The sequence below is a fragment of the Morone saxatilis genome, unplaced genomic scaffold (genome assembly GCF_004916995.1).
Source record: "Morone saxatilis isolate NCDOM2014 unplaced genomic scaffold, NCSU_SB_2.0 Contig3, whole genome shotgun sequence".
In the NCBI taxonomy this organism is placed as follows: domain Eukaryota; kingdom Metazoa; phylum Chordata; class Actinopteri; family Moronidae; genus Morone; species Morone saxatilis.
The window spans coordinates 17,699,954-17,712,462 of NW_023339873.1; the positions used below are offsets into that span (position 1 = coordinate 17,699,954).

The 12,509-nt window shown below is 37.0% G+C and overlaps 2 protein-coding genes and 1 long non-coding RNA gene across 3 annotated transcripts in view; 1 reads left to right on the plus strand and 2 right to left on the minus strand.

Annotated features, from left to right (window-relative positions):
- Positions 1–638, plus strand: part of LOC118337486 (calpain-1 catalytic subunit-like) — a 14,156-nt gene extending 13,518 nt beyond the window's left edge. The window contains exon 22 of the mRNA XM_035674545.1: positions 40–638. Within this exon, the coding sequence (XP_035530438.1) occupies positions 40–66 (27 nt within the window). The 3' untranslated portion in view covers positions 67–638. The remainder of the gene's footprint in view (positions 1–39) is intronic.
- Positions 639–1,426: 788 nt separating this feature from the next.
- Positions 1,427–8,979, minus strand: LOC118336957 (mesothelin-like protein). Its single transcript, XM_035673732.1, has 19 exons — positions 8,974–8,979; positions 8,615–8,828; positions 8,290–8,402; positions 7,486–7,632; positions 7,083–7,132; positions 6,857–6,989; positions 6,591–6,673; positions 6,366–6,492; positions 5,887–6,077; positions 5,428–5,518; positions 5,188–5,308; positions 4,828–5,009; positions 4,586–4,741; positions 4,321–4,454; positions 4,087–4,220; positions 3,903–3,997; positions 2,755–2,965; positions 2,063–2,113; positions 1,427–1,870 (listed from the first exon to the last, which is right to left on the minus strand). The coding sequence occupies exons 1-19, from the start codon at positions 8,977–8,979 to the stop codon at positions 1,767–1,769; spliced, it is 2,343 nt and encodes a 780-aa protein (XP_035529625.1). The 3' UTR covers positions 1,427–1,766.
- Positions 8,980–9,502: 523 nt separating this feature from the next.
- LOC118337620 lies at positions 9,503–10,214 on the minus strand. Its single transcript, XR_004797160.1, has 3 exons — positions 10,090–10,214; positions 9,749–9,873; positions 9,503–9,638 (listed from the first exon to the last, which is right to left on the minus strand). It is a non-coding gene; the product is annotated as an uncharacterized LOC118337620 (long non-coding RNA).
- Between the last annotated feature and the right edge of the window lie 2,295 nt (positions 10,215–12,509).

Consider the following 12,509-nt stretch of genomic DNA (forward strand, 5'->3'; position numbering starts at 1 on the left):
TTGAAGCGCATTAATAATCTATCTCTTCTTAATTTGCAGTGGATGTACCTTTCCATGTACACTTAACCTGATAGAGAAGATGAGCTGCAAGATTCATTTGGAATCACAGAAGCCGATGATGTGAAAGAAAATAAGTACATGTGTTGTTCAGCAAATGGGCAAATGAGTTATTACAGGGCATTTACTTTTATATTTTCTAATGTTAGGGGTGTAATAAACGGTGTCCTAGTCCTCCTTGTTTTCTTTCCTATTTCTCTTTCCCACTGCAAAGTAGATCAGGAGAACAAATGCGAGGAAGCAGACATAAGGTTCTCAGTTTTTACAATCACAATGACCAGAGCAAAAACTCAGTTTAGGACTGGATCTCATGAGTGTGTTGTCATTCTAACTGAGGTTAAAATGTTAAAATTTGTTGCAAATGCTATGTTTAGAACTGAACAAAAATAATATTATAGAAATGATAATATGTACCAATATAAATTTGGAGCATGGCATTGGAAACTGAACATTTGGAAACTTGGATCAAGAACACAAAATTTGTATCACATCATTAATGATGCATATTGTTACACCTATTTAATGTACTGTGAAATACAATGAAAATACAACCTATCCCATGATAAATAGGCATTACAATGTACCTTTTTAAGTCTTCATGTTAGTCTCTCTGATGTACTTTCATTTACATTCATTGTATGTGAGTTACTGCATTTTCTGTTTTACTGTTAGCTGGGAATAGGCGAAACTAAGATGGTAATCATTATACAAGCTAAATATCAGCATGTTAGCACGGTGACATCTGTATTTAGCTCAAAGCACCACTGTGTCTACCTTAGACAGCTGTTGGCATGGCTGTAGCCTCAATCATGGGATACTTCTGCATTTTAAGTGGGTTATTGCATTTTCTTTTTTAAGTGGATAAAGGGTTTATTTTAAATCACTTTGTACTACAGAATAAAGATATATCTATCTAAGATAGTGTGTGTGAATGTGTGTTTCATCCCTTATAAATGCCTTGCAGATTTGGCATTTTCCTTGCAAAAATGCACACAAATGGCTTTGGAAATGTGTTTTGAAATGTGCATTTTCTAAATAAAAGTTAGGGATTAAAAAACACTAAAGTGGGAATGTGTCTGTATCTTATGATCAGATATTTGTGCTCCATATAAATATATAAGAAGTAGAATTATCCAGACCCTCAATCTTATTTGTTACCTGAGACAAACAACAAGCCAGACAATGCTTCTGTTCTTTATTATTCAATGCACACAGCTACTTTGGAGACTAGGAGTGTGGATTTAATTGTGATGGTAAAATTAATAAAAATTCAGAGCATACAATATGTTTAATTTCTTTATAATCAGCCCCAAGAGACAGAAAAACAAGCATCACATATTTATTAGTATGTATTTATTAATTTAAGAAATGGCAATACAGTGTAAATTATGATAATAGATGATACAATAAATTTGAGGAAATATTATATTTATTTTTCATATACTATATTTTTGCTCCTAATGATTAAACATAAATGTTATTAATTACTTTTAAAATCCCAGATTAAATCCCAAATCAGCACTTAAAATATATTATTTTGATTGATTGTTCAGTAACATAGTTTTACAACATGAAGAGATAGCGTAAAGCAGAAATTAAGCAGTTGCAATTAAGCAAAGTGATTAAATAGCATTAACAATAATATTAAGAAATCTCAAGATGTGAGTAATTACTCATTATTGATTAGATCGCTAAAGTCACAAATGTATTTAGGCTGGATGGTGCAGTATTTGCAGCACAGTTGTCAGCAGAGCAGCCAGGAATATGGATGCTGGGTGTCCTACAAGCTCTGCTCCCCCACTTGTGGTAGTAGCTAGAAATCAAAACCAAACACATACATTTAGAGTGAAACAGAATTGTATTATTTTAACTGTACTTGTCATTATGCACATGGTTAATAAATAGATGACATTATATTTTGCAACCCTCTTTTTAGAATTAAACATTACTACATCATGTGAGTACAGTGGGTAAACTGGTACTGTATATTATTGCAGTTGATCACCTTGTGTTGTCACTGTACTGGTCAGGGTTGCACTTGAGCCGCTAGTGTTTCCTGTGGATGAAATATGGTTAGTCAATCTAGTTCGGCGGTGCATTGTAAAAGCAGTGAACACACAGCAGAAAAAAACCCCACTTTGTTGCATATCATTAACTGGATGCAAATTCAGATGGTGCATTAACAACAAACGCCAAATCTTGTGGGGTACTGGCCTGTTATGGTAGCCGTGCTATTTAAATACAAGGTGTATAATCATTTGAAATTTATCATTTTTTTACTGAAATGTTCATAAAAACAGATTATGGCACACTTGCGCCCTCTTGTGGCTGAAAATAGTACAGTGTGCAATTTACCTTACACCACAAGCAATGACACTCTCACTGCACAAATGAGATACTTATAGTTAAAGTAATAGTCAAAAGTCCTGTTAACTTGGTCACAGAGTCTATAAATCTGTTCTGAGTACAGTACAGTTCTGATATACAGTTAACTTTGGATGATACAAAAATATTTTTATGTTCTCAAATTATACCACATAAAACAAAATTAGATGTAACACAGACAGTTGTAGGGTATCTTCTCTAACAGCAATGATTACTATTTTCAGTTAGCTATAGAGAATATAAATACTGTATGCTAAAATGTGGGCATAAACCTATTGTTACTCAATACACACAAAAGGTATGTATTTTTACCCTGTGTTGGTGTTGCAGGGCTATTGTTGTTGAGGCTGGGTGGTGTAGTGACTGGGTCAGTTCTGTCGGTGGTCAGGCCCAGACCGAGGAGGTCCAGGTCTGACTGAAGCTGCCTGTTCCTCCAGGCCTGAATCACAGTATCGTTCTCAAACACCTTCAGATCTTGTAGCTGGTTACCCATGAGGCCTTTCACATCGTTCACGGTCAAACTCTGTGTATTTAAAATGAAACAGTGAGGAGATTTTCAAAAATGTATTACTTTTAACCTCTACAACTGACAACTTGTTGACCTTCTCTCAGGGTTGGCACAGTCAGTCCAACAGACCCTTTTCACAGCAGCCACTTTAACATGAAATGGTAGGGTCAACACAGATTTTACGAATGATACCAATAAGGCTCCATTCCATTTATTTTAGTGGAGCCTTTTTATTGAGCCAACATGCACCCTGACTCTGTTCTACCTGAAAAACAGAACCTTAATTATTTTCATTGGTAATACCTGTGTTTACCACTACTATCTCATGTCAAAGGGGTGATAAAGGTCTATACTCACAATAAAGAGCATCAGACATTTCTCAACTTCTTTTTCACTCTGTTAGTACATACAGTCTGCTATGTTAACTAGAAAGGATGACCAAATTACAGAGGATCACATACTGTACTTTGAGATACTAATATAAGCCATCATCCTGCAGCCTATGGTCATCTCAACCCTGACCTAACTACTAGCCAAGATGTGTGACAAAAGTAAACTGTAAATAGTCTTGAAAATGTCTGACTCTTCAACACACTTTACACAACTGCCAGATGTATGTGTGCTCATCACAACCATTAATGGAATAGATAGATGAGATTGATACCACTCTCATATCTGTATGTTAAATTTTAGTCTACAGTCAGCAGCTGGTTAGCTTAAAGAGTGGAAACTAGCTAACCCAACGTGAAAAAACACACACATTTTTACAATTACATTTTTGTATTGATTAAACAAAGGATATAAATCAGGTTAATTTCTAAGTTTGAGAGGTTAGCTTGGACTTTTAATCCTTTATAATGTATTGCAGTGTTTACAACTACTGCTTAGTTGCAGTATATTCAATCAATATAACAACTACTTTAATAGTCTTTAAAAGAATAAATATCCTCACAGTGATGACGTCAGGATCCAGACTCCGCAAAGTGCGTACATCCATGTTGATGTTCTGGGTTGACAGTGCTACTACATCTGGCAGAGGTGCCCCACCTATCCGAGTAGAAAAAAAAACAGGAAATTAGAGAGGCCCTTTATCAGAGACAAGAAAACAGCCAGAGACAGGTAACATGTATCCTTACCTAGATAGGTCTTAATTAAATTGTAATAGGTAGTTGCACTGCTACGTTGTGAGCTGAAGGAAGTATTACTGATCTCATACAGGACTCTCTTCTGCTCAGATGAACATGATGCCACATCCAAAGGTTTGGCATTTCTGGCAAGGTACAAGAAGAAAGTAACATGTAGTGTCAGGTCTGTATCATCACTCACAGTGGCCATGTTTAAGCAACTTTGAGGTACATGCTCCCACCTACCTGATACTGTCTGGTTTGATGGTCTTCAGTGTACTGGTGTCCAATGAGCACAGGTTGGAGTCAATACTGTTCAGCTCAGTGCTGCCCAGAGAGTTCCCAGGAGTATTCAGATACTTGGTGATGATTGCTTTACTCTAAACAGCAATAAAGAAAACACTTTACATGAGCAAATGTATACAGGCATGATTATTGTTCATAATATTGCACAACTGGTTTAAGCTTCAGAAGAACAATATGTAGTTTTGAGAATCCGTCTGTAGTGTACCGTTTCTGCCTCCCATGGGCCATCATCAGCATTCATGAGTGCTGCCAGGGTCTCAATTTTGGTGATGCTCCACTTGGAGATGTCATCAAGTGACGCTGCACGAGACAGCGAACTGAGAACCTGAACTTCCTTTTCAGAAACACCCAATGGGAATGCCTGTAGGAAGAGCAAATGTGAACACATGGTAGTTTGTCGAAATATACATCAATTTGCATAAAAAAACGTATCAATGCTGAAATTACCTGGTTGAGTTTCTTTAGAATGATTTTCTGAAAGTCATCATCATCCACTTTCTCACAGATAGAGTTGAGGTTGTCCTTCAGAACAGGGATGTCTAGGCAGAGGTCAAATTGCGTCTGGTCGTAGCCGAAAGGGAAGGAACCGTCGTTGACTGTCACCTGGGTGATGTTGCCTACAGTGCAGCCTTGAGATAATTGGCCAATGAGAGAAAAAAAAGTTAGTTAAGTTAGACACAGGAGTTTTTCACTTTATTTTATGTCATTCTACAACACACACAAACACACGGACAGTGAAACTGGTATCATATCATTAGCTGCTGCTATGTAACAAACACACTATGCCTCTCCGCCTTTCTTCTTTACCTCCTGTTCGTTTTATCCTGAGATCGCTGATCTGTTTAAACAGCACCTTGAGCTTCCTCTTCTTTGTCTTTGATTTCCTCAGTTGGGACATAAAGGTCTTAAGGAACCTTTTCTTTGTTTTCTGCAAAAAACATTCAACAAAAACAAAGTGTCTCTTACAAGGTACTTTAAATTCATAACATTAAATTAATATGATTGAAATAACTACTATCAAGAAACAGGTAAGAGTAAAACACATACAGTTTCGAACTGCTCCCAGATGTTCGTTGTGAAATACAGAGGTAGGATCCCAAGGTTTTCCAGTGTTTGCTGGTTCCAGGTGGCAACATTCCTGAAAATGGGAAGATGATATATTCATATAATCTGGCTTTGCTACCTTGCTACCCACTTGGTGGCATAGGATGCCAAATATGGTACATGGGAATCAAAGATCTTTTACATAAAAATACCTCTAAATAAATGTGTTAATGCAATTTGTATTTAGCACAGTTAAAGGAAAAGGCTGGTGTTATTCTTACATTTTTCTTACTGCCAACAAATCCTATAAAAACACCCTCACAGAGAAATAAGCAATATATGGTTACGGCTACACAGAAAATACTTGTTAGTAGGACCAATTCATTGTTGATTTTGGTGTTTTCATGGGATTTGTTGACAGTAAGAACAATATCGAATAGTAATTTGATCTTATTCTTGTACCCGTATTGTGTTTTCCCAGACAGCAGTAGTGTCTCCATGGCAGCCACCTGGCTGTCAGAGAAGTCCTTGCAGGCTTTGAGTTTTTCCAGAATTAGAGGATCAGCGTTCTGGATGTAAGCACTGTCCAGAGTGCAGGCCATGCTCCCCAGCACTTCCACATTGTCTCTGTTCAGATTCACACCACTTATACCCTAGACAGTTAAAAACAGTATTTAATTTAAAATTGTGCCACAGTAGATTCACAGTCAAACTAGTGATATATATATCAGTACCATTTAGAAAATTCCCTTTCAAGCACAAGTTTGTTTGTCATTTTTTGCATATATATATGCATCCATATAAAATGTTATATGTGCATCTACATATTTCTTAGTATATGCGATCACTCTCTGATGCCATACAGTGGTGATTTACTTTATACCCACACCATTAAACATTTTTCAGTTTTTGTAGTAAACCTCAATTTAAATAGCACTCACCAAGCAGGTCCTGGCTTCACTGAATAGCAAGGAGTCCTTGTTCAGAATGCTGGAGGCCACAGAGAAGTCTGCAGCACCCACTGCGGAAAGGTAGGACCTGCAGTTGGCTTTCTTGATATCTTTGTTGCTGTAATAAATGGACATTAGGATGGGAGAATTAATAAACAAATACATACTTTTATAAGCTAGTGGCACCCTTTGAGGTCAGTACAACAAAGTACTCACTTGAAGTAGAGAAGCATGTCTGAGGGATAATCTGTGAAGTTCTGGGATAGGTTTCCATTGAGCAGGTTGTACATGCATGTCAGCTGTGCAAAGACAGAATAATACTAACTGTTATACAACACAACATACATATATATTTTAAAATGTATGACTCTGATTTTATACAGTTTTATACATCCAATGTATCTTAATTATCAACTTCAGATAAAAGACCATAGTCATCTAATTTAATAAGTAATAAGTTTTGCTCATGTATTAACATTTACCTGTGATTCCTTCAGCTCCACCTTGGCCCTGCCTTTCTTCGGCCTACAGGCATGGATCAGCCCCTGAATCCTGGTTGTTGTCATTCTCTGGACTGACGTGCATGTGAATCCTTGCAGCACAGAAGGAGAAAGCCTGTTGGGGATAATGAAAAACCACAAAGAAATTTAATAGGCATTGAAAAAATTCCTTGGGGTAAAAAAATAGCCATGGGACTTGTTCACTTACTGCTCAATGTCAAAGCTTGTTTTATCCAGAAACCCGACAAACATGGCGGCCTAGAAGAACAGACACAGCAATGTCAGCTAAAACTTTCTCTTTACAGCAACACTTGAGAAAAGGTCTTGTGGGCTTTTTCGCTGTGTGTTTTTGAACTGTTAAAGTTGACCTCATATCAACCCTGGATTTGACGTAAAGGTACGATAAATATGATTTTAATTTCAATTTACCTGATAAGAAATTTACTCTTGGTTTTAAGGAGTCACACAATGTAATAATGTTGTTTTTGTCTTGAACTAAGAACTAACATCTGGGGAAAAACACTGAATAAATGTCTTTTCTGTTACTGTAGTGGAATGACTTCAGTTTGAGTCTTCAAATAACTTTTGTGTTCATTTACCCACATACTGACCTGATCTCTTGTCCATTTCTTTTTATTCATCACACTGATATCCACAGTCTCCTCAGAGAATGCCAGCAGGGACATTGGGATGTCAGTTGCCATTGCATCAGGGACATTCACTACCACTTTGGCTGGACTTGGGTCCACAGAAATGATCTACCAGTGAATTACATAAAGTTAAAAACCAAGATCAGAAATCATCTCAAAATTGCTGTGTGAGTGAATCAATACAAAAAGACATATTCAGTTCTTGAATGTTATTTTCTGCATTTACACACATTCATATCAACATGGCACATTATACCAAAACTGATCATCATGCCTTTTAAAAGTCTAACAATGCAAGTCTTTACTGCAACTCAACTGAAAAACTCAGCTCACATAATTTCTTTTTATAGTAAATGAAGACTAAAAGCTGTAATAACATCTTTAACTGTAAAAAAAATTAAATAAAAGAAGTAAAGCCGGCAAAGTTTTCATAACTGAAATATTATTATATCACTAAAATACTGTCCTTTGCTGCATTAGCTTTGATTGATCTTTTGTTATTACAATATTACAATTATTTATATATTTACAGAGAAGAGCACAGCGAGCCCTTCATCATAGTATAGAATATGTTTTCATTTTATTCTTAAATCAGCACCATACATGCTCAAATACTTTGATATCATTGTTTTTTGATCCGATTCCCTATCTACCCCTTCTGATTATTTTTTTAATACCACCCAGAGATGTGCCCTAAAGATTGTTGAGTTGTTGAGAATCATGGCTGTAATGTTAGAATGTGTTAGAATCAGAAGGTAACTGTACCTTGTTGATAAAGGTCTGTTGGACAACTGCTGAGGCTGCCATTATGTTAGCAACAAAGGTGCTGCTTTTGGAGGCAGTGAGTAGCTCAGAAGCCGGGATTTTTTTCATTGACTCTGAAGAAACTCCAGCAACAAGTGTGCCAAGGGATTCCAGGGAGGCTCCATTGTTGATCTGTTTAATACATTTGCATTTATCAAATAGGCATATACAGTTTACTTCAGTGTCATTTTATATGTAAAAAACAATGCTGAATTAAGCAACATACTTAAATACTAATCACATGATTGCTATCAAGCCCATGTAAGTGGGCAGTAGGGCCATCTACCCTGGAAGCCCGAGGCAGTCATGGTTTGGATGATAGTGGCCGCCTGCTCCTGGTTCCAGGTGCTGACTGTGCTCAGGGTGGACAAAGAGGAAATCAGCACTGACGGGGAAATTGAAGCGATCTGGCTGTTGGTCAGGCCTGCGCTGGCACTGCCCAGGGTAGCAAATGTGTCTGCTGTGATGGTCTGGATGTTGGATGCTAGAGCAGCAGATACCTACAGAATAAAATCCACCGGGTTATGAAAAAAGTCACCTAAGGACATTTTTACTGTTGTATAGTTTTAATCTGTCTAGAGCCAATATGGCTAATTATATTCTATGTTTACAAACTCAAAACCTATATACACTGGTAGCATGTACCAACATAGCACCTCATGAAACAGAGCGAAGAGGTATGAAGACAGAGATATGTTCGACTAGCTGAAGAAAGTTCAACCTGGATTGGAATTGGTTTCTTTCTTTCACAAGCTGCCTGTTGAAAGTTGCAAATCTTTAACTCATTCATTCTCTTCTTGTATTTGCAGCTTTTCCTATTCAAGATCAAGACAGGCTGGATCAGATTCTATGATGCACTGGATGAAAGATTGGAAGACCCCGGACAAGTTGTAATTCCATATTGCAGATACACACATCTCATTTTCACTTACCTGAGGACTCTTTACAAGACTAACCACCCAGACACTGTAACGCTGACTCAGTAGACCATGTATTTCAAAAGTTAACACTTCATAGAGCTTAAAATCGTAAACCCAGCCTGTCACAAAATTTGCCAAAATTGTCTACAGCACAGTACGCACAGTAACTCTGTTCTGCACTGACCAAAAGGACTAAGGATAATCAACACAAAAGGTTAAAATGCTCGAACTCTGTTCTGTGTAAAAACAATTGGAGCTGGTACCTCAGCGTCCTCTGTTCCATTGCAGAACTTCTTCAGCTTATTCAAGATGGAGATGGTATCACTTTGATTTACAGAAGAATATGCTAAAGATGGGACCTCAGGAGAGCACAGGAAAAGGCCTGGAAGCCTGGATGAAAAGTTACATAGTTTTCATTTTCATATAAAAATCATTATAGTCAACATTCACTGACCAAATTATATGTATGATATTACATATTTTTTTGTCAATTTACTCACTTCACTGGATTGAAGTTTGGGTTGAATTCAAAAAGCTGTGAGATGTAGTAGTTGGTTACATTTTCTGGAATTGCTGTGTTGTTAAAGAGCTCCAGGTTGGCTTGATCCAACAAAAACACTCCAATCTTCAAAAACAAAGGAGCAAATAGGTAAAATAAATATATATATTAAAATAATGCGTTTGATTTTCTCAATCTTCACTTAGATAAATTAATGATAAACTGAAAATAGATTGAGAAAAAAACAGATTACGACTGTGAAGGCTATGGCTAATTAAACTTCTATATTTTGCTTAAGCACAAACTTTAAATAAATTATGTAGAACTGATTTAAGGACATACTTGACTGGTGGAGACGAAGGATGTGAGATCATCCAGAGTGATAAGTGTCACAAAGCTGCCGATGTTACTGACAAACCAGGCGGTAGAATTGAGTTCTGCATCACTGGCATTGTAGCATCTGGCTCCAGAGTCTGTGGACACAGGGAAAAACCAGAAGCTTGTAAACAAATAACCTAAGAACAATACTTTCATCTCTTTACATGATGTATAAAATATTATACTATATACTCAAATATTTAAACACCAGTGGAGCTCAAACTGAAACAAGAGTGTAAAGACACTCTATCACAGAGGTGCTTACAGCTAATTGCTAATGTCAGCATGCTAACATACTCGCAATGACAGCAGCTATAATTTTTTACCATCTTAGTTAAACATGTTAGCATGCCTTTTCTAACCGGCACTAACCACAAAGAACAGCTGTGGCTGATGGTAATGTCATTAGTTTTGGAAGTATTTTGGAGGTCATAAACCAAAGTTAAACAAAATAACAAAGAAATTTTAACCTGATGATGGTGCTAGATGAAAGATTATGGGATCACCAAAGTTGTTAAAATTCATCATGAGGGAAGACATGAATGGCTTTACAAAATGGCAATCCTATAATTTGCAAGATATTTCAGTCAAATCCACAAATGTCAACCTCATGGTGCTAAAGGAAAATTTAGGAATCATCCTCTGGATACCATGAATGTATGTAGAAAATTTCATTACAGATTGGCATTGCAATCCTTAGACCCACGCTGCTAGCATGGGTCAAGTCAACAGGGTCATTTGTGATGTAAAGTTCGTTCCAGAGCTGGGCACATTATTATTTTTTTTAAACTATATGTCTTATCAGTCAGTATCACAATCCCTACTAACTGATATTTTGTAGAATTACACAAGTTAGACTCAGCGTGTCAGTATTAGATCCTTTGCTATAAATGAAGACTGGGTTGGTAAAATTGTAATTCCTTGAATTTTCACACATCCATCGTACATTATACATTTACTTAAAAATGTCTTACCAGTTCTCAAGTAGGCTCTAATGGTGGTGTATACATCAGCCTTTCCAAACTCAGTGCCGTTGTATGTGAAGTTATTTCCCATTACAGAGACCCTATCGAAAGGAAAATTGAATATCATGTAGTCTACCAATGACAGTCCTGTTGTCACTGAGCTTTCTTTTTTTATTTTCTATTTTGTGAGATGAGACATATCAGGTGATACAAGACAAATCTTAATACATTGGGTGACATATAGGGTACTAAGTTTTCTAATACTGAACAAGAGACTTACAGTTTCTGGAAGGCAAGACATGAAGCATTCTGCACTTCACTGGAGCTGATGAGGCTCTTGCTGAGGAATCTGAGATAGTTCCTCAACCGTAGGTCGAACCAGGAATTAACCTCAGATCTGCTGTTGCTGCTCAGTGCCAAGGGCCAGACACAAGGGAGTGTCGCCATCTTCACATCATCTGGAACATCCTCCTAATGGCATACACATGTATTTACATGTGTAACGTAAGACTGGTGTAATATCTGTGATTTTAGATTGATGATTGAGTGATGTATTGTATACTCTGCATGGTGACAAAATGGCCATTTTGATGCTACCAATATCAACATGCCATATCAGTAATAATGTATATTATATGGCATTCAGAAGAGGAACATACAGTTGCTAGGAAGACAGGAGTGTTGTTGTAGTTGTTGAAGATGACACAGATGTCAGAGTTGTTCCCAATCACATTGGGTTGACTGAGGAACTGGCGCAGCTCTGAGGTGCTTATGGTACTTAAGAGCTGAAAGAAAAAAAATGATACTTGAAAAAGTTATAGTGTACAGAAGACTATTTTGATATTACTACTGGAACATCCATCCGCCAGGTAAGTGATTAATTCTCCTGTGGAAAGGCAATATCTGTATTTCACCCTCTGCAAGTAAATATTGTTATATTACCTCTGACTCGTGTGTCTGTGGCAGAAGAGACGTGAAGGTGTACAAATCTGGAAAGCCAAAGCTGAGGAAAGTATTCCTCAGATAGATGTAGAAGCTTCCACCACTGTAACACTTGAGGGCCTTGTCCTGTTTTAAATAATTTCTATTATTTTTGGGCAAATTTTGTCAGAGAAAAAAAAACACTGAAATACATAATCACTTCACAACAAATTAAATTTTATCATAGAATGTGTATCTCTCACACAAACCTTGAAGGAAGAGGAGGGTGCTTTGGTAGATCTTCCTTTGGGTGTCATTGTTGAGTGTTAAGTGTAGCTCGTCCAACAACGTAATCCTAAATTCAGATAAATATTAGTCTGAGGCAATTAAATCATCACAATGATCAAAATCTCCACTGCAGAAATTCTTACATCTCTTGGCTACTGTTACAATTCCTGTTCTTCCCGATGTCAAACAAAGGCGTCACTAGACTGGGAG